Source organism: Myotis nattereri, assembly GCF_964212035.1.
Source record: "Myotis nattereri genome assembly, chromosome: 17".
NCBI lineage: Eukaryota > Metazoa > Chordata > Mammalia > Chiroptera > Vespertilionidae > Myotis > Myotis nattereri.
In genome coordinates this window covers 3,740,143-3,761,533 of record NC_138092.1, presented here as the reverse complement: position 1 = coordinate 3,761,533, position 21,391 = coordinate 3,740,143, and the positions used below count along the sequence as shown (strand labels likewise).

The 21,391-nt window shown below is 57.7% G+C and overlaps 2 protein-coding genes across 4 annotated transcripts in view; one reads left to right on the top strand and one right to left on the bottom strand.

Annotated features, from left to right (window-relative positions):
* TG (thyroglobulin) overlaps nucleotides 1-21,391 on the top strand; it is a gene marked incomplete at its 5' end in the record, with an annotated part of 153,179 nt that overhangs the window by 93,306 nt on the left and 38,482 nt on the right. The gene's annotated exons all lie outside the window — the stretch shown is intronic.
* The window catches only part of SLA (Src like adaptor), a 28,634-nt gene continuing 8,741 nt past the window's right edge, over nucleotides 1,499-21,391 (bottom strand). The window contains exons 2-8 of one of the 3 annotated variants that reach the window (XM_081111235.1): nucleotides 20,734-20,837; nucleotides 13,183-13,282; nucleotides 12,127-12,213; nucleotides 10,687-10,790; nucleotides 8,423-8,554; nucleotides 4,284-4,416; nucleotides 1,499-3,412 (exon numbers count right to left, since the gene is read on the bottom strand). In XM_081111235.1, coding sequence (XP_080967361.1) covers nucleotides 3,196-3,412; nucleotides 4,284-4,416; nucleotides 8,423-8,554; nucleotides 10,687-10,790; nucleotides 12,127-12,213; nucleotides 13,183-13,282; nucleotides 20,734-20,800 — 840 coding nt within the window. In that variant the 5' untranslated portion in view covers nucleotides 20,801-20,837 and the 3' untranslated portion in view covers nucleotides 1,499-3,195. Of the gene's footprint in view, nucleotides 3,413-4,283; nucleotides 4,417-8,422; nucleotides 8,555-10,686; nucleotides 10,791-12,126; nucleotides 12,214-13,182; nucleotides 13,283-20,733; nucleotides 21,018-21,391 lie in introns of those variants that run through there. The other 2 variants (XM_081111234.1, XM_081111236.1) reach the window with 2 other exon arrangements.

The following is a 21,391-nucleotide window of genomic DNA, read 5'->3' as shown; positions in this document are numbered from 1 at the left end:
ATTTGATGAGGCTACTGCTGCAGGGACTTGGGACTCCTGGGGTGTCAATGTGTAAGACAGAGAGGCCAGGTTTAGGGTGGGACGAGCGCAGCTCCTGGCCTTGGGTGAGCCCTGTAACCATGTTCCTCAGAGATAGACTGGGCATGGCTCATCCTGCCTCCCGGGGCTGGGGCGCTGTCAGCAGTAGGTTTGCAGACGCCCTGCACACCGTAGCACTCGGGAAACCTCAGTTTCCCCCAGTCGATGCCCAGAGGAGGCAACTGCAGACAGAAGCAGGCCTGGGGTATCTCCTCAGCCGGGGCCGGGTCGGAGGAGGAGGGGTGGCATGTTGCCCACCTGCATTTGGTGACTGACACCCTGGCCGGCTCTCAGGGAAGACAGGAGGTCCTGCCCTCTGGGCTGTGATGCTCGGGACGCAGACGATATTTCCGTCGCCCCGATTCCGCGTTCCCGGTGTGAATGCCAGGCCTCACGACTTGGCCTCGAGCAGAAGTTTCCTGTCTCGTTGCCTCTCCATTCCCACCCGAGCCCCTGCTCTGGGCTCCCTGGTTTCCCTGTTCCTAGAAAATGCCAGGCTTGCCCGGTCGGTGTGGCTCGGTGGTTGAGCGTCAACCTTTGAACCAGGAGGTCACAGTTCGATTCCCGGTCAGGGCACATGCCCGGGTTGCGGGCTCGATCCCCAGTGTGGGTGTGCAGAGGCAGCCGATCCATGATTCACTCTCATCATTGATGTTTCTATCTCTCTCTCCCTCTCCCTTCCTCTCTGAAATCAATAAAAATATATATTTTTTAAAATGCCAGGCTCCCCCTAGGTCTCTGCATCACTGCTCGTGATCAGCAGGCCTGCTTCTCCATCCGGAGGGTCACCCCCCATCCAGGGCTCGGCCGCAACAGGGCTCACAGCTCTCCCCGCTCCTAAGACAGGAAGACCCGCGTGGTGGGAACTCTCCCCTGTAGCAGTGCGAGGCCTCTGTCCTGCCTCAGATGCTTGCTGCCTTCCTCCTGTGTCTTCCCTGACCCCCCCAGGCTGGTGCTTTCTGCAGGGGGAGGTCTGTGTATATGACAGCAGGGGTCTCTGCGTTTCCCGCCCCAGCCCCAGCCCCGAGCAGTGCCTGGAATTTGGTAGGTGCCCAAAATATCTGTAGAAGGAAATTCGTGGGAGAACAAACGGCAGAGGTACCACAAGTAATATGGGGGCCGGGGGAAGGTCGGGGGAGGTTGTCCAGGTGAGACAGGGTTTTCGTAACAATGGCCAGGACGTTTTTCTGTCCTCACCCTCAAGTGTGAGGGGACACCATCAAAGTCACACAATCGTGTGTGCTGGAGGCCGCCCTCCGGACGCTGAGCGGCCGGCCGGCGAGGCCTGTTTCTTGTCTCCATCTCTGTCCAGTTGCACGTTGAGTTGAGCATTTGGGACCCAGGGCAGCTTCTGAACGAACTGCACCCCCACCCCCACCCCACGCCCAGCTCACCCAGGAAACTCTCCCTCCATCCAGGGGGTTAAATACGCATTAGGTTTATTTTAATCAGGAATAAATACATGATTTAGCAAAATGTAATGCTTCCCACTTAGAAATCCCTCGCGTCCTCCCCACACGCTCCAACCATGTGAGTCACAACGGAAAAGAACACATGAGACCCCGTGCAGACATCTGGCGGGCGGCGGCCCTGCCTTATGTCGGCGGCAGCGTGCACTGGCTGCAGTCACTTCCCAGGCTCGGCCGGCCCCTTTGAAGCCTTTTGGGGGCAGGGGAAACCCCAGATGTCTTCGGGTATAAACAGCCTGGGCTCTGCTGATACAGAAAAGCTTGTAAACGTGTCGACACGTGCGGCAAGCACAGTGACCTCAGACATGCGGAATGCGCATGGCGGACAGACAGATGCTCATATCGGGCAGCGAGAGATACCCTGGCACAGGCTCCGCCCCTCCCCTGACCCCTGCCCAGCAGGGAAAGGAGGCCTGGCTCCCGGCAGCCCCTCCTGGCAGGGGCAGGGGCCGTGGGCGGCTGGGGCCCAGGCTTCTCCTCGCGAGGCCTTGGCTGTGGCTCTCTAATCTCTTTCAATGATGGAGACAGAACTGAGCCCCTCTCACCCCCTCATTCCCGGGGCCCAGCACTTTTATTCGTGTGTGTGTGTGTGCCAGACCCTTCGTAGAATAAAATACTGAGAAATGAATGCTCTAGAACTTATCCAGGTCCGACCATTCTGACCTCCTCCGTCCAGCCACGCCCTCTCTCTGAAGGTCTCCGGGTCACCCCACCTGACCCCTGTCCCACGCAGAGCCAGGCGCTGATGTCTGCCTTCACACCCACCGTCACGATCTTCGTTTACACACTTCCTCGCTGTCCACACCGTGGACCTCTGCTGGGGCCTGGGGCTCAGCTGTCCCTTTTTATTTTTCCGGGCGCCTTTCGTAGGGGAGGACACGGAGCCTCTTCGCAGTCAGGAGGGAGTGTGGGTGCGTGAATGTGGGGACTCTGGCTGCGAAGCTGCAGAGGGGATGTGGTGGAAGCTCGCGCAGTCCGTCCCGCACCACACCCCCCCTCTCCGCAGCCTCCCTCTCCCCTGGGCCTCGCCCCTGCAGAGGCGGGAGGCCATGGGACCGCCGCACGTGCGGCTTTGGGACCCGAGGGGCAGAGAGAGCTTCCGGGCTACTTAGGACGGTGAGCGATCAGCGTCCCTGAGCTGCTCAGCGAGAAGAGGTGCGTGTGTACCGAGGCCTCTGTCCATGGCTGAGAAGGTGCCGAGCAGGGGACCAGTGTGCAAACCCGGACCTGTGCCCAGGACACGGCTGTTGGCCGGATTCCTTCCCAGGCGCTTCTCCTTAGACGTTCTGTGAGCTCAGAGGGCAGGCTGTTGGGGGTGGGCCCTGCGCCCTTTCCTGGGAGAGAGTGGCTGTCTTTCCCGCAAACACGATGAGCACCCAACATACAAGCTGGCTCTTCCGAGGCAGGGCGCCATCGTGTCGCGAGTCGACGTCCGCTGACGTCCAGGACTGGCCCGACGCCAGGGAGGGGCCTTGCGTCACCATGTGGACAGAGGAGGTGGGTGCGTGAGCTCAGGCAGCTTCTCGTGGCATCTGGAAGACGCGAGGTTCCCGGGGACCAGGCGACCGAGCCTCTCGGCTGGACCCCAGGTGACAGTCCAGAGCCTGTTCCCGCTGGGCACCCCGTGCGGCTGCCCGTCCGCCCTGGGCTAGTCCTCGAAGTAGGGCGGCGACGAGGAGAAGAAGGCGCTCTTCCTCTTGCTCCCGCTGTACAGCAGGGAGATGCTCTTCTTCTTGCGGTCCAGGGGCGCGCCGCTGTCGCCCGCCAGGGACAGGTAGGAGGCGATGCTCTCCCGCAGGCCGTAGCTGAAGAGGGACTCGTCCACGCCCAGTGGGTTCTCCCCGCCCTCGGGGTCCTCCTGCAGCCTGTGCGTGGGAGCAAAGGGGACAGAGGGCGGGAAAAGAGAGGGATGAGGAAAAGAGAATAAGAGGAAGGAAAAAGGCCCTGTTAGCATTTCTCTAGCTTATCATTCTAATTCTGCTTCCTATATTTGCCGCTGTGTGGCCTTAGATAAGTCACTGAACCTCTCTGAACCACCATTTCCTTCAATGGCTAAAATGTCTCTGCAAACTGTAAATTTTAATGAGTATTTTTATGATATTTACAAGAAAGAGCAGTTTTATTTATCTCCCAGTCAACTCTGACTTCTGATTCTTTTTTTTTTTTTTTTTGTCCCAATGGGATGTCTGGATCAGTATTTAGTTAATAAGGCAACGCACCAATCAATCTCCAACTACACATACCCCTAAAATACAATAGCAGACACTCAAAGCAGATCAGTGGGAAATGCTTTTCCCTTAAAAAAAAAAACACAAAAAAACTATGCCACTTTAGGATTTTGCTGGTGTGTTTAAACTTCCTGAGGGAGTTTAAACGAATATTAAATGATACAAGAGTTCTTTGTGTGATCCTCTCTGGGATCCTGACAATTAGGAAAGGGAAGGTGGTATCTTTCTGCTAGAAAATGTTCTGCTCACACTGAATGGGGCTCAGGAAATGTTTGCAGAACTGGGGGGCTGGGGCCCTGCCAGGGAGTCGCTAGGGTTGTGGCCCCCACTGTGTGAGGCCCGAGGCTGGATCTGCCTCCCGGGGGGCAGCGGGGTTCCATGGGTGTGCCTGCTCAGTGTGCCCACCGTCAGGTTCCCGCAGGGCTGGCTATAGCTGGCCATGGTGTTCATGTGCCAGGCTCACACGCAGGACGGGGGCTCACACACAGACGGACACCCTGACCCTCACCTGGACATCTTCCTCCAGTCCAGGGTCTTCTGGCGCAGGGTGACGGGCGAGTCGGCGGCCCTCACGGCCGGGGCAGCGGCGCTCTGGGTGAGGCAGGGTGTGGTCAGCACGCAGCACAGGCCGTCGGCCACCTCTGAGGACGGAGCAGACGGCGGGTCAGTGACGGAGACGCTGCAGCCAGCGCAGGCGAGGGGCTGAGCGACCATCAGCACAGCCCCCTCACCCTCGGGAGGCCCATGTGCAGGGGGCTGTGGGCAGCCCTGACTTCCCCAGAGCTCACAGAGCAGCGCTCAAGGCAGCATGGCGGCGGGATACACGGGTAGGGAGAAAGGAAGACAAAAGAAACAATGAAAGAAGACAGGGAGGGGAGGGAGGGAGGGAGAAAGCGAGAGGGAGGGAAGTAAAGATAGATCTCAAAAAAGGTAAAAGGCACAGAAAAGGAAGAAGGAGAAAAAGATTCAAAGCAAAAGAGAGAAAGTGGACAAAGGAAAGGGGGGCACCCCTCCCCCCTCACCCTGGACGCTCATGCACAAGGAGAATGAAAGTGGAGTAAACCCGTCCGCCCCCTTGGCTGGTGTAAGCTGTCTGAGCTCCGGGCCCTTCAGACACAGGGCCTCCTAGGAGGCCTCCTCCCAGCCCGTGTCCTGGCGAGAGAGGTGGGGCCTGGCTGAGAGATGGAGGAAAGCGGGGTGCCTTCAGGTTGAGGACCCGGCCGGTCATGTTGCAGGGGCGATGGCGGGGCTGAGGGTGCCAGGTGCTGCTGGCCCCTGGCAGGGCCTGGCAGAGCCACGTCACCCATGAGTGTCTCCTCCTCCCGTCTTGTCTGTGGAGCCCTGGGCAGTCCTTTCCCAAGAACTAAAGGAAACTGTACTGAGGAGCAAACCCAGGCTCTCAGAGGGTGGCGGCCGAGGACGCCCATCCCAGCACTCAGCCTGCCTTTCACCTTGAACTTGAATGCCCCCCCTCACTGTCCCATGCCGAGAAACGCGAGATGGGGCCCTGAGTTCAGAGGGAGCTTAACTGCATGTGGATCTGAAATAATGACCTGTCACAGGCTGGAGGGGGTGCCTAGGGGTGAGGGACCAAATTGGACACGAAGAAATCGGCGGCGGTACCCAGCCCAGGCGGGGACTTGGTGTCAGTCTGTCTTTCCTTCGAGAGCTTAACAGGTAGGGTGAGGAGGCAAGTTTGGCAACGAGAAAAGCAGGTGCCGTGAGTCCAGCGCTGAGCGAGGCCACGTCCTTGAGCTGCCAGGACTGTTGGGCCCATTTTCGGAACGCGGAGACTGAGGGTCCTGGGCCAAGTCACTTGCTCAAGGTCACAGAGATGTGACGCAGCCTGTCGCATGGGCTCTGAGCCAGGCACTTGTTCTAAGAGCAGCTCCTTGCCCCTGACATGGAGGACAGGGAAGTCCTTCCTGCCTCTGGCGTCTGGACACACTCCTCTCCTCCTCCCGTCTGTGGAAATCTCTAGAACGCTCCCTCAAGCTCCAGACCTCTCAGCTCCACCTCGACACTCTAGGGGCCCCTGTCCCCACCGCTTGTCTCTCTGGCTCTAATTTAGACCTCGTTTGTGTCCTACGCTCTCTGCTCTCTCAGTCACCACTGCGCATGGAATACTTCAGATGCCAGACTTTTCACCTTGGTGATTTCCGGGTCCTCGCAACAATCCTATAAGAGGCACTAAATCCCCATTTTATAGATGAAGAAACTGAGGCTTCGAGATGGTAGGTAATTGCCCGAGGGCCCCAGGGAGATAAGTACAAGCAACCTGTGCAACAGAGACGTCTGTGCAGACCCCTCGGGCACAGCCACGCTAACGCTGTCCCGAGGAGAAGCGGGCCTGGCGGGCGGAGAAACTGGCCACGTTGCTTCAACCTTCGGGTCCCCAGGAGCCGGGAACATTTCAGGGTTTCAGTCTCATTTCAGTTACTACAGGGGTGAAGCAGACTGCGGTCCGTCTCCTGGTGCAGGCCCAGGAGGTGGTGGGGAAGGCCCTGCTCTGTGCGCGGTCCCGGGTGAGCCCGGCGGTACGCGGTCCCGGGTGAGCCTGGCGGTGCACAGTCCTGGGTGAGCCTGGCCGGAAGCCTGTGGAGAGCCCTGTCTGTGACATCCTGCTGGGGCGGCATCCCCTCCTGTTTGCCTTTGTCTATGCAAAACTTCTGGTCTGTGCACCTCTGGTATGATTGTTATTAAGAGCCAATACCACAACCGATGTTTACTCATAATCGGTAGAAGTGCACCATTTCCAGGACTCCCTTCCTCTTTCATTTTTAGCCGAGCTGCTAGGTTCTCGGTTGTCACAGAAATAATTGCGTTATCTTTTATTTTGCACCCGCTGCACTGCAGGCTGGGACACCGCGTCGCCTCAGGGTTCGATGGTGTTGAGCGATCAATACCCCCGCGGGCGGGTCGCATCTGCCTTCTGTGAGCAGGGACCCGAGTCCCGCAGAGACCGAGGGTTTTGTCCAAGGCCTCACAGAGCCCTCGAGCACCCGAGCTTGGGCCTGTGTCTCCCATGTGGCCATACCTCCTTCAGGACTACGCACGCATCTCACAGGCCAGGTGCGAGGACCCAGGCCCCGTGGTCGCTTTCTCCTTGAAATGCCCTTCAAGGCCCCACACCTACAGGTCCTTCCAGGTCAGGCCTTCTGAACCAGGAAGGGGAGGACACTAGCAAAGTGAAAGGCACCTCTCTTCCTCCCCCTGGTGCCCAGGGAGGAGGCAGAAGGGGCCGCCGTGGCCGAGGAGCAGGGAGAGCCGTAGCTATGCGCTAGGAGGCGCTCTCCCAGCACTCTGTGCGCACCAACCCCAGGCATCTCCCAGCATCCCCCCTGGGTGGGAACACTCAGCATCTTCAATACACAGAGGAGAAAAGGAGCCCAGAGTGGCACAGCCAGCCCCAGGTGCCCAGAAGGTCTGGGCTGCGAGCATCGGTTCCACACCAACTCTTAGAAACACAGCCACCTTTTCACTCTCTCTGCCTTTTCCATGAAGTTCCAACTCCTGACATGCCCTCCAGGCCTGTCAGTCTCACTAGCTTTCCTGTCCCATCGCCCTCAGCAAAGCCACGCTCTGTTCCCACCACCTCGGCGGATGGCCCCGTCCTGGTCAGCGTGGGTCATTCCGACCCCCTCCTGGGTCCAGGAAGGCCACGGGAACGAATGACGCCCGAGCCTTGGTCTCTAAGAGCTCCTGGGGAAGCAGGCCCGAACACAGTGAACGCGGCCAACAGGCAGAGCGAGCGGGGTTCTGGGGACACCGGGCGTCTGTCGGAGCCGAGTCTACTGACACTCCGTCGAGGAGAGGGTCCTGACCAGCGTGGCTCAGTGGTTGAGTGTCGAACCATGAACCAGGAGGTCACAGTTCGATTCCTGGTCAGGGCACAGGCCCAGGTTGTGGGCTCGATCCCCAGTGTGGGGCGTGCAGGAGGCAGCCAATGGGTGGTTCTCTCTCATCATTGATGTTTCTGTCTGTCTCTCCCTCTCCCTTCCTCTCTCTGAAATCATTTTTTTTAAAGCATAAAAAAAGAAGGGGTCCCATTGGCTGGAAGCCCCGGAGGAGCCTGTGTGCAGAAAAGGGGAAATGGGTGGCATTGCAGAGCCAAGCCCGAGGCCCGCAGCTGCGCGGTCGGCCTGAGGAAGTGCGAGCCGTCCGTGGCTGTGAACTAGGGGCACCGACCTCTTTCGTTAACAGGCAGGGACGGCGAACTCGAGATTCGCTGCGTTTTACTCACTCGGCGGCATTGGCGGGCACCCTGTTTCAGCCCCAGCCTTACAGGCCGCGTGAACAGGGAGAGGGCACGTGGAGAAGGTGGGATGGAAGAGAGCAAAGTGACCCACGGGCGCCCTAGACCAGTGGTTCTCAACCTTCTGGCCCTTTAAATGCAGTTCCTTATGTTGTGACCCAACCATAACATTATTTTCGTTGCTACTTCATAACTGTAATGTTGCTACTGTTATGAATCGTCATGTAAATATCTGATATGCAGGATGGTCTTAGGCGACCCCTGTGAAAGGGTCGTTCGACCGCCAAAGGGGTCGCGACCCACAGGTTGAGAACCGCTGCCCTAGACGGGGCCCCGCAGGGCAGTTAGCAAGGAGGGGTCAGGGCTGCGGTCGGCCGGCCGGCGGCTCTTACCGGAGTAGTGGTTGACCAGGTCCTCCAGGCACTGGAAGGTGAGCCGCGGCGAGATGTAGTACCAGTTGTTGGGCAGGCGGAAGATGCGGTAGTGCTTGACCTGCCGGTGCCGCACGGAGAGGGAGTAGAAGCCTGCGGGCACGGAGGACAGTCAGTGGCATCCCGGGGACCCCAGCCCAGGGCAACCGGCTCGAGCCCGCCCCCGCTGAGGCCGAGGGCTTTCCTCAGCCTGTCCCACCGTGACACCCAGACACACACTCTCGTGTGGGGAGCAGCAGCCACGGGAACCCCATCTGCGTGGACGCAGCTCATTCTTTTTTTAAAAAAATTTTTTTTTATTGATTTTGGAGAGGCCTGTCTCTGCTTCGTGACATTCCCACGAGGGGAGCTTCCACATCCCGTTCGGGGTCCTTGGGCTGAGTGATGGGTTCGAGTCGGGTTGTAGCCGCAGGCCGGGACCCGGGGCATCCTTGGGTTCGGCCCGCGTACCCTCCAGCGCCTCACCTGTGAGAGGCCTCAGGGTTGTGCCCCTGTTTTCCCGTCCCAGCTCCCTCTGACTTGGGCATGGTGTTCTCAGAAACTTGGGGAGAGGGGCAGCGAAGACATTTTTCTGGGTCTCCCCAAGAAGCACGGGAACTGTGCTCTTTCCGCTTGAGCAGCCTTAAGGTGACAGCACCGCACGGTTAGGACGAGCACAGCCCTGGCCTCGCTCCCAGCCTTGATTTGCCCTCGTGGGAAGATAGAGAACTAGACTCGGGGCACGTGTCGGAGTCCTTCCTGCGCTGTGTTCTGGGGGCCCGGGGGTGAAAGTGTCATGGGGCAGAGAGGGGGGGGGCACTAGGTTTTTCTGAGTCTTGGCGGCTTGGGCTGGGCTCAGCTATCTCCCTACAACATCTCCATCAGCTCTCAGAAAGGCCTGGGGAAGCTGAGGCTCAGAGCCCCTGGGAGACACGGCTGGAGGTACGCAGCTTGGAATGGCGGCCAGGACCCTAGTCCTGAGCAGGCCTGAGACTAGCCTTCGGAGGGGCGTCCCTCGCTCAGCCCAGGCCCGCCCTCTGACTCAACCCAGCATGTGCCTTTCGGTAATGTCAGCGGGGCCTGAGGCAGGGCGAGCCGGTCCAGGGGGCAGGTGTCAGCGTGTGAGAACTTTGCATGCCCGGGGGAGCGGGGCCTGCACCCCACCCGGCCGGCCAGCTGCAGGTCTGCCTGGCGATCTCTTTATTTTTAGAGCAGCGTGGGCACCTCCGGGCTCTCCTGCCTGCCCACACCAGCTGGAGCTCGGGTCTGGGTCCCCTGCCTCGGGGACACTGGGACACGCATTGCTCTCAAAAAATACTCGCAGAGACTGTGTGTTCTCCTCTTAGACAGCAGGTGTGCCAGGAGCAGGCTGGGAGCCCGCAAGTATCTTCTGTGTTTAAATGCTTATTATCATCCTTTCTTATCTGGGAAGGCCCAAGGGGTTGGGGTCTGGCGTCTGCTTGCTTAAGTGTGTACATTACGTCCCTGACACCGTGAGAAGCATGTTCCTCCGGCTGATCCCATGTGATGGGTAAGGGGTCCTGGGCTTCGAGCGGGGGCGTGGCTCCTTCATCACCCATAGAGCCGGAACTAGAACTGGGGAACCCTGCTCAGAACCCCGCAGAGCCCTGCGGTGTCGTTCCCCCTGAATTGCTTAGTGCGTGGGATGGAAGGAAATTATACAAATCAGATCAGAGTATGTGCAGTGTGTATCTGTGGGTCCTGCTTCTTGCAGATTTCTGATTGCATTGCTGGGCACAGAGGGAGCCAGTCCGGGGGGCTCCTGTGTAGTGAGACCACCACAAACATTACATTGGAGCCACTCCGCCACCTCACCAGGGAGGGGCTTCTTCCCATTTCACAGCTGAGAAAACTGAGCTCAGAGAAGGAAGTGACCCGCCCCAGCCTCAGAGCTTGAGAGCACAGGCCAGGCCCAGCCCAAAGCCCACGCTCCCTGCCCATGTGCTGCCGACACCCGTCCTTGGCCTTTCCTCTCCGTTGATGGGAAATTGTCCAGCAGGCGTCGCCACGGCCTGGTACGGGTCCAGGCCCCCACTGCCTGTGTCTCGGCCCCTGGCTTCGATGCTGGCCTCACTGCGGTGCGTGGGCTGCAGGGAGCTCACCACCTCGGACTGATTGGCGTGCTCGTGGGAGGAGGGAAGGTGAGCGGGTCATGAATGAGTCAGCCAGGAGCCAGACCTGCTTGTCTGACCCAAGCATGGGAAGGTGAGTCGGGGGCTGCTCACCTTTCTTCGTCTCGCTCTCCCGGATCATGAAGGAGCCGATCTTCGTGTCGGGCAGCTGCAGCAGCTCCTCGGCCTTGTCTCTGCCCAGCCCTTCGAACAGCCAGCTGCGGGGGACGACAGCGTGAGTGCCCGCACCCTCCCAGAGCCAGGCGGGCTCAGCAGTTAAGATCGAGGGCCAGTTCACATAGAACTGCTGGGATTAGAAAGACGAGGGCGATTGACTTTTCACTCCTTCCTTCCTTCCTTCCTTCCTTCCTTCCTTCCTTCCTTCCTTCCTTCCTTCATATTTTTAATCTTTCAAATAAAATTCCTTAGTACCTACCGCATGCCAGGTATGCCATTGGGTTATGAGGACAGAGATGCATAAAAAATCTTTCTTTTTTTAAAAAAAAATTTTTTTTTATTGATTTCAGAGAGGAAGGGGGAGGGAGAGAGAGAGAGAAACATCAATGATGAGAGAGAATCATTGATTGGATGCCTCCTGCACACCCCACACTGGGGCTTGAGCCCACAACCCAGGCATGTGCCCTGACTGGGAATGGAACCATGACCTCCTGGTTCATAGGTTGGTGCTCAACCACTGAGCCACACTGGCCGGGCTAAAACATCTTTCTTATCCCGTTTCTCAGATGCCACCTGGGCTGTGTCCACACTGTATTATGTAAGGCATGAGCTTTCCAAAACTCGGTAAGGTACCTGTTTGGTAGGTAGTTCCTTCAATGTCTGTCTCCCTTATAATCTAACTGCCGGCCCCTCCCTCACCGCCCAGGAGGGCAGGGACTCTGTCTTCTCGGGTTTCGTTTTTGGGTTTTGCTTTTGGGTTTCGTTTCTGCGCCCAGGTTGTCGAGCTTGGTGTGTATCTGTGGATGAATGAACGGGCACCAGGCAGCAAGAATGACAGGGTGCATCTCTTGCCACCTGAACAAGCCCCCCTTGCTTTCCTCACATTTCCTCCCCGTCTCCTCTTTGTCGGCCAATTTTAAGCACAAGTGTCATTGCTCTATGGGTTTACATGTGGTTCTTGCTTCTTTCACTTAATAAAAAAAAAAAGCAGTTGTAACCGTATTCTTTCTCTTTCACCGACGAGGGTACTGAGGGTCAGAGTGATTCACCCGCCCAAGTCACTCCATGTCAGCTAGGGCCACAGCTTGAGTTGTTCTTCTGGGACATCCCGTTTCATAACCGGCATATGGCACTGCCTCGCCTGCTCTTCAGTGTTTTAAGGATCTTTATTGCATCGACGAGCTTGGAAGCTCCATTGGGCCGTGGGCACATCCTGCTTTATAGGGGCTAGCCCATGGTGGGCCCGTCTCTAGGAACCGGGTTGAGAGCAGAAGGGACCTTGCCTTCTCAAGTCTAGTGCCTCCCTTCTCCATGCTCACTACATGTCACTAGCATGAACATGGTGCTGTATGGACGCAACCTGCAACGTGCACTCACCCATGGTAAACTCTGGCCACACAAATCCCGGGGATGTAGTTCTCACGCCCGGTGCTGAGGGAAATGGCTTTCCACCAGCCCCCTTCGCTGCAGGAACAAGAGCAGGGAGGGAAGGGTCAAAGCTAATTGTCCAAACAAACGCATGAATGAACAGAGACGTCGGATTTAACCCGGGGCACGTGGCGACCTTGTTCTTTAAGATCTTTCACTGGCCGTGGACCCAAATGTCTCCATATGAAAATTTAGTTTTTCAGGACGTCCCCCCACCCCCACCCGCCAAGCTAATTAGGAAATCTTCCCACGGAGGTTCCACAATTGGAGGCTATTTGCAAGTAAGGGTGTGCCTGACTTATGCCCCAGGGTAGAACCAGGACACTTCCTCTCTCTGTGGCCACGGGACTGAAATAATAGGGGAGTAGAGCCCCTATTTGTGCAGGGATGGGGAACGTCTGGCCCACGGGCTGTATGAGGCCTGAGAAATCATGTGGTCGGGCCCTGCCAAGGCATGAGGGGTGAGCTGTTGAAATGTTTGACCAAATATAGCAGGCTAGTTTTTTAAGTTGATAAATTTGTATGGCCCCGAATGATGTTATAAATATCCAAATGGCCCTGGGCAGGAAAAGGGTCCCCCACCCCTGTTCTGGAGACTATTTCAAACCAGGCAGAGACAACAGGATAGAAGGCAACACTGTATGTGTCATTCATCAGAAGTTTCCCCAGCCCCTGGGTCCTCCTTCCTGGGCCTGCACTCGCATATGTTACCAGCAGCTCCCGTGTTGGGGGAGCTGAGACTAATATGATAAAAGACCTCAGAAGCCACCGAGGAGTTTACATTGTTCTCCAGGAGGCAATGGGGAGCCACTGGAGGTTTGAGAGCACCGGCAGCATGAAGCGGGGTGAAGCATGAAGGTCTTCTGTGTGGGCCAATGGCTCACTTCACTAGGGGATCAGGGCCCATAGGGAATTGCACAGCTACAGCTGGAGCCTAACCACGGCCCCCCAATCGAGTTCATCCTTTTTTGGGGGGCTGTTGTAAAGGTTTGAAAGCCAACTCACTCAGAAATCACACGCAGCTTCTCCCCTCGGCGGAATATTGGGGGGCTGATGTCAGGAGATGGGTAATCGGTCAGCACGGCCAGGAAGTCGCTGTCCAGTCCTGGGAAACAGGAAAAGCGTTTTTTGTTTGTTTGTTTGTTTGTTTGTTTACAAGGATCTAGAACAAGGCCCCAGGAGGCGCGGGTGCCAGGACCAGTCCCTCCTGGGGACTTTTCAGTGGAGACACCTCACTCATTTTGAAATAGTGATTTACATAGTTGGCGCTCCTCTCTTCAGGAGGTGGTGTAGGTGCTTGGGGGAACCCCGAGGGTCAGGCAGGGCCCACCCCCATTCTCAAGCCTGCCTGGGCCCCGCTGCTTTCATCTGAGGTCATAAGGCCCACCTGCAGGGTTTGCCCCCGTATCTACGGCTTCATGGAATCTCGAGCAAGTCCCAGCATGCCTGCTAGACTCGGTTTCCCCACCTTTAACATGGCTAATGCTTCCTCCCTCAGGGTCCTTAGGAGATGGGATGAGAGCACGTGGCAGCACCTTGGAAAGGAAAAGGGCTCTCACATCACCCTGTCTTACTGCCTTTGCCTCTCCCATCACCCCGTCTTACTGTCATTGCCTCTCCCATCACCCCGTCTTACTGCCATTGCCTCTCACATCACCCCGTCTTACTGCCATTGCCTCTCACATCACCCCATCTTACTGCCATTGCCTCGGGGGCCCTCTCCGGGCTTTGGGGGTCCTGCATTGATAGCATCGTGGTGATGTTGGAGGTTTGGCTACTTGAGTTCTGAGGACCCACCAGAACCGGGAAACACGAACTCCCGAAACTCAATAAAGCGTCTCCTCTTTGGAGAAACTGAGGCGCTGTGTTAGGGATCTATTTGATAGAGACTGTGGGGGAGGGGAAGAGAAAAAGTAAGTCCTTCTCATCGAATGTGCGTGGAGAGTCATTCTGGCGGCATTTGGGAAGGAAAGCACGCTGTCTGCCTCACATGAGGACAGCTTACTGTGGATGAGAGATGAGGCGATAAGGTAGGGATTTGCTTTTTGTCAGTAAGCACAATCCTTGTTTCACAGCCTTAGCCATTTCTTAACAATATGTATCTTCTGTTGATTTCAGGAAGGAAGGGAAGTGGAGAGGGAGATAGAAATATCAATGATGAGAGAGAATCATTGATTGTCTGCCTCCTGCACACCCCCTGCTGGGGATCGAGCTGGCAACCGGGCACATGCCCTGACCAGGAATCGAACTGTGACCTCCTGGATCATAGGTTGATGCTCAACCCCTGAGCCACACTGGCTGTAGCCATTTGCCTTAATTGTAGGTGCAGGGTAATATTGCGGTGCCTGACAAATCAGCAAATATAGTAATTGTTTGCTATGATGTTTATCACTCCATCTACTGGCGGGCCATTAGAACTCAGAATTTGGGGTAACATATTGGTCGGCAGTGATTCACTGAGTGACTTCGTGGCCAAGCACGGTGGTACCCAGAAAACCAAGTCTTGCTGCTCTGATGGAGCTCAGTTCTAGAGAATACGCAAGTAAGGTGACTCTGGAGGATCCAGCACCGGGCATGGCAGCCTGGCTGGCGCAAACAGGCCCCTCTCTCAGATCCGGACATCCCCACGCTGGGACTCCAGACGCTGCCCTGACGGCTCATATGTCCTACAGCGTCCAAATCACACGTCCCGGACCGACCAAGTCCCCGGAGAGCGGAGGTACTGGCATGGGTATGAAAGACGAAGGAGGGTTTGACTTGTGTATCAACTGAGAAATGAGTCAGAAGCAAGTCATCATGGGAAACAGCTCCTTGAAATGGACTGTTACTCGGGGACACTGAGCTGCAGGGAGTAAGCCCCTCCTGGTGGCAGATGGGAACCAAAAGTGAGTCACAGCGGCCGGAGTCCCCGAAAGGGGTCAGGGCTCGTGACAAGGAGATGCGTCATCGGTTATCTGTGGCCGTGATCGAGGGTGACAGAGCCTGTGTCGGCCCCGAGGCCCGGGCTCTGACCTCTGAGTCCTGATTAAGACTGGGAGACAGAGCAACCCTCCTTCCTCGCCTTAAAGCAAAACCCAGTGGAAACCTAAACAAAAGCAAAACCCCGTCATGGAAACATCGGCTTCAAAGCCGGGAAGGCGGGCTCAGAGGCGGGAGTTTCAATTGCGCAAGAGCACAGGTGAGCTTCCTGTGGAATTTCCGCACCTGCTAAACCTCGGCCGGGAAACCTTTCCCTGGCCCTTTGCCTAAAGGCATTGGCCCACCCCTGGCGCCTTGTCACCAGCTTCGGAAAAACTGAAGATGCGCTGGAGAAGGTGCTGGAGTTAGGTTAGTTCTGAGGGAAGGATAGTCGTTCCAAATGCAATCTGATGCCAGGATCCCGCCATCGTCACCCCTGAGCCTGGCCCTGCAGTGAAATAAGTGCAACTAGGACATTTAACTTTGCTCCTGAAGTTCAAGTGTATTGTCAGGTACTGCCACCACACCCCCCCCCCGCCCCCCGCCCCCTGGCCCCAGCTGTATGGAGAGCCCAGTGTTCGAAATAAACGAGATTAAGGAGTGTCCTGGAGAAGGGGGTGCTGAGGAAGGCGGAGGGAACATTGCAGACGTAGGATAAGGAAACAAATTATGTGGCGAAATCTGCGCCAGGCCTGCAGAGAGGAACCAGGGAGGGTTTTCAGAAGCGCGAATGGGCTTGGGAACCAGCCAGACCTGCCTTCAGGCTTGCCTCCACCATCAGAGCGCGGAGACTGGGAAGAGGTTTAACTCATCTCTTTGTGGGCAAAGCTGGCAGGTACCAACTGCCTCACGGACTGGGTGGGGACCCAGGAGCCTGCTCAGCCAGGGGCAGCTGGGATCACTTTTAGGTGATACCAACGATAGGACAGGGTTCCCATTCAATGACCCCAAACCCCCATCAGGCAAGAGCACCCCACGTTTTCAAAAGCCGCTGGGCTGTGTAAATGTGAAAATACTCTAATCTGCCCAAAGCAAACTCCACTTGGTGAGAACAGAAGATGAAATTCAAAAGAACAAATGTGTGCGGAGAGCCCAGCTCAGAAACGAGTCGGATTGGACAACATGTGCAAACGTGTAAAAATAGGAAATGAATCCAGAGAAGGAAGGAAACCCAGGCAGGACTCGGCGGCCACAGAGGTGACTCGGTCAGAGAGGAAAGGGCCCCCCTTCTTACTGCCTCATCCTCCCTTAAAGTAGCGTTACTTTTGTTTTTTTAATACTGAAAACCTGTTAGTAGATCTCCTTTATAATCATGGAGCAGACCCAGCCACTATCTTTTACAGGAAACACATATACGTACAACTAGCCAATCAGGCAGGGCTGGGCACACTGGCCTGACAGAAGGTCCACCCAGTCCCGGTGGTCACCACAGAGCACAGGTAGTGCCCGTGGATCCCCGCAGCCTCGGTGCCTTTATCTGTCCGATGGGGCACATGGGCACGGAGTAGCCCCTATGGCTCTTAGATGCCACTGTGGTGTGAAGAGACTCCCTAAGAACACACAGCCTCAGGGCCCGGCCTCGAACCAGGTAACTACCAGCAGGGAATCGCTCCGCCTCCTCCAGCAGCTCGGCCACAGCCCAGCACCGCCTGCCCCGCTACTTACTGAAGAATGTGTTTCTTCATGTCAACTCACCTGGAAAACCTCTGGCCCCCTTCCGAGCGGCGCAGACTCCTGGGTCTGATGGACTATCAGTGATGGCGAACCTTTTAAGCTCGGTGTGTCAGCATTTTGAAAAACCCTAACTTAACTCTGGTGCCGTGTCACATAGAGAAATTTTTTGATCTTTGCAACCATAGTAAAACAAAGACTTATATTTTTGATATTTATTTTATGTATTTAAATGCCATTTAACAAAGAAAAATCAACCAAAAAAATGAGTTCGCGTGTCACCTCTGACACGCGTGTCATAGGTTCGTCATCACTGGACTAGATCTTGTTTTGTGGCGGCCACAGGTAGTACCACAAAGGGTGTGTGCTCGTGCCCCACCGCAGCCCGTCTTCTGGGCCAGCAGGGGATCCTGACCAAGGTCTGATGCAGGTTCCTGCCTGGGGCACCCCTCCCACGGGCACTTGCATGTCTGTGACCATGCTCTTCCCCACTCTAGAGAGCACCCACCCCCTCCGTGCAGCCCTTCCTGGTCCTCTCGGGGCCTGTGATGTTGGGGTGATGGGGGGGACTCAGGCCACCCCTGTCCCCTGCTGAGCCGCATGGCCTCAGGCCTGTCGCTGAGCCTTCTTGTGTTTCGGTTTCCTCCACGCGGAGGTGATAATGCTGGTTATGTGCTGGGCCGTCTCAGAATGAAGCCTCGATATGTGTGAAGCACGCGGAATCGTGTCGGGCACTGTAAGCACAACTAACTAATTATTCCCCTCTTGCAAATGTGGACAGGGAACCCCATTGAGACCCACTGAGGTAGCTCACGTCTGGTCGCGTGTTTGGGTACAGGCAGGACTGAAAGCCAGCTTGGTGCTCTGCAAGCTCTGAGTGCAGGATGCCGGGGGTGATGGCGGGGTGGGGGGTAGGGGCTTGTAAGCAGTTAAGTGCGTTGCTCCCGCCCACCATCACTGGCTTCTGATGAGCAGGTCTTGGGGGTAGGGGGAGGGAAGGAGGGGGGTCAGGAACTACATTTGATGACTTCCTAGGGACGGGCGGCAGGTGGGCGGGAGACCCTCGCTGAGAGGTGCCAGGCTGGGTCTGAGACTTCCTGCCCCCTCTTCCCCCCCAGAGCCCCACCCACCCCTTTTTCCACCAGGGCAGGGCCTGGGTGCTATGTAAATGCTCTGCTTAGCATTGTTTCCATCCTCGCACGAAGGGGTCTGTGAGAGCTCCCTTCAGATCAGGGCAATGAGGTGGGCAGTGAACAGGGGGAAGACCTCCACGAGGTGACTGAGTCCTCCCTTAAGGTGGCAACGTGCGATAGCCCCTCGGCACCGCGCGCCCTGGGCCTTGGTCAAGTCTGCACCGCCCGTGGGGGACCCAGCGCGGGGTCGGAAACATGTGCACCATCGTGGAGAAGAGGAGCTATGTGGCATGATTTGAAAACAAGTTGTCGACTCCCGGTTCTACCACTTGCCAACTTTTGGGGGGATGGCCATTCCACACAGCCTCGGGCAACCAGTAACCCCAAGCAGAGTTTATAAGCAGCGACGGCCCCCTACACGCATCGGGAGGCTCTGGGCACCGTGCTGGGGGAGGGTTCTGATCTCTGAGAGCTGCATCCCGCCTGCCTGTGGAAGGCAGAGGGACCCCTGGGGCGGGTGTGTGTGTGTTGCGGGGGGGGGGGGGGGGGGGGAGACAATGCCAGTAGTTCAGTGAGGTCATCAGCCTCTGAGACCGGCCTGACTTCCATCAGTTCTGCTGCCTCTGTGACTCTGTGGCTTTCTCTCTGGGAACCAGGGGAACTGGGAATGGCCTGCGAAGCTTCGGGCAGGAGAAAGCAGAGGGGCAAAGCCAGCCTGGCTTGGGGGAAGCATGAGCTCCTGAAAGCTCAGCAAACGCCTGTCTGCAAGCCCTCGGGTCGGCCTCCTGTGGGGTCTTCGGTGCTTAACTCTCCACCGCTCAGGCTCACAGCAGGGCAGCCCCGACGTGTGGGCGCTGAAGCAGCCCCCCGCGCCCCCTCCGGCCTCCGAGACTCCCCGAATGAGTCAGCCTGAGTGTGAGTAGGTGCGTGTTCCATGAAAGCCCGCGCCCTTGGCTTCATCTGGGTGAGCACTAATGAATGCAGCCTCACGCACCCCTTCCCCTCCCTCGTCCTCGGAGGTGTCAGAGAAAAGAGGAAATCAAGCCGGGGCGCTCGCAGGGGGACTTTTCAGGGGTGGGGGGTGGAAAAGCCACCCGCCAGCCCTTGATGTGGTTGCCTGGGTTACAAACTGGGCGCGACCTGGGGAATTCTCTACCCAGGGGTGGAGGGCTGGGGAGACCCCTGTGCCTCCTTTCTGGAGGCGACCACCCACCCACACGGTGGAAAAAGAGAAACTGATTTCATGGCGATTTGCATTTCAGAAATGAAGGCAAATGAGCCCGTCTTGGGAGGCCCCTGTTTTCATGGGGTTTGCTCAAGCATGCGGCCCCTTGGCCCCAGGGTGCGAGGTGACACCACAGATGGATGGGGAGGGGGTGTCTCCTGGGCTGGCTGGGGCCTCTGCATGACAGTGGCTGTTCTCTGGAAGTGGCCATGACCTGGGAGGAAGTCAGGAGGAGGAACCTGGCTTTCCCAGCAGCTGTGGACGCCGCAGCCCTGAGCTCCGCATGGGAGGGGGGCCCGCTGCTGGGGCCGGTGCACACACTCTGCTCCGCCCTGTCACGTGGTCCCAGCTTTGTCCCAGGGACCTTGCTTTTCCCCTCTTAGGTTGGGGGGGACAATCACCTGGCTAGAAAGGAGGGCCCCCAGAACGGCCTGCATCTGACTGAGTGGGGAGCAGGGTCTCCATGGGCAGGGATGCCTGGGGAGCCAGGGGACCGTGTAGAACATGGAAGGAGCGAGAAGGCTGCCTTTTGAAGGGGCCACGGAAGTCATGGGATGAGCAGGACGCCGAGGCAGGGCAGGGACCTGGCTCTGTCCACGCTCACGTTGGGCTGCGGCTTGGCAGACATTCCAGTGGGCACCGGTGCCTGTGGCCTTTGCCCAGCGCCGTGATGCAGAGGAGCACGGGGAACCAGGTGTGGCCACCCCGTGGGCAGAGGGAGGCCAGGTCTGAGTGCTGAGATGGAAAATGGGAGGTGCAAGTGTCCCGAGGTCTCCAGTGACCGACCCTGGAGTCGCTGATGGGTCGCCTGGCCTCTTGACCATCCCTTCCCCAACTGCAGAGGACGCATACAGTGTGCCCCCAGGCCCTGCCTAGGGAACAAAGCCAGGCGGCCGGAGGCCCCGGCACTGTGAGCCCAGGGCGCTGGCCTTAGTCTCAGCCGTGGCGCTCGGAGCAAAGCCCCACCAGGCAGCGCTGGGAAAAGCTGGCTTCTGTCATCCTCGGTTCGCCGGTGACATGGTGCCCTCCCCCGAGAGTGCCTGACCCTGGCAATCCTACCGACAGGACAGGGGAATCCCTTTACTCTCAGGAAGATCCCCAGGGCCGGCACTGGCTTCATAAAGTCACCCCCAGAAAGCCCCGGCAGGGCGTGATACCACGGATCACGCACGTGCCCATGATCATATGATGCCCACCAAGCACAGCGCGGCTGGCAGGGTATGTGGTGAGCAAGGGCCTGGGTCACAATCAGACCAGCCCGGGTGCGACGTCTGAACCCACAAACGTCTCTTACCCCCTCTGTGGGCCTCCGCGTTCTCCACCCGCAGAGTAAAGGGAGGGAACCGGCCCTTCTCGAAGACGCCAGCAAATCGGCCCCTCCGGGGTGCCCCCACCCCATCTCTTTAGCATTTAACGTTAACGACAAGCAAAGTGAGAGAGACAGGGTAAGGGACTCCGAGGGACCCAGTGCCCTGTTTCGACCACGACCCGCACCCTCCCATCACCCCGTCCTCGCCCCAGGCATCCCCGGGAGAGAGCGCAGCATCGCACCCAGGAAGCCGGACTTACCGTCTGAGCAGGACAGAGGCCTCTCGGGCTCGGGCGGCGCCGGGGCGGATCGCATGCTGTTCCCCATGTCCCTCGCTGCCCGGGCTGCGGAGGACGCGCGGAGCCTGCGGCACAGGGGAGACACACGGAGCGTCAGCCACGCGCCCAGCCCGCCGGGGGGAGAGTGACCCAGTTTAGGGTACATCGCGCCTCCCGCGCCAGGCAGCTCGCTTCTTGAAAGGTGGCTGTTTTTACGTGGCGACGAGATCCGTGAATGTTGGTTACGCGTACGCAGCGCGCGTTCTTTTATCAAGGGAACGACAGAGAAAAACCACAGAGAGGGAAGTTGCTGCAAATGCTGTTGGTGGCGAAAGTTTCCACTCCCGGCACCCCGGGTGGCAGCAGCGTGTTTGTGTGAGAGGCTGAGGGGGTCACGTGGCCTCAGGGCCTCTCCTCTCCTGCCCTGGCCTGGACCCCGGGCCCCGGGACAGAGCTGCACACACAGGGGCTGCCGTACCCCCCAAGGCCCCGGGGAGGGCACCTCCGCTGCAGCCCCCGCCTCTGTGCGCGTTTCTCCGCGTGCTCTCGTGCGCCAGCAAACGGAAAACAGGGAAAACTTCACACGTGGACTCTTGAAAAAATTCCTTTTCAGCTACAGTTGACAGACGCTGTTACGTCA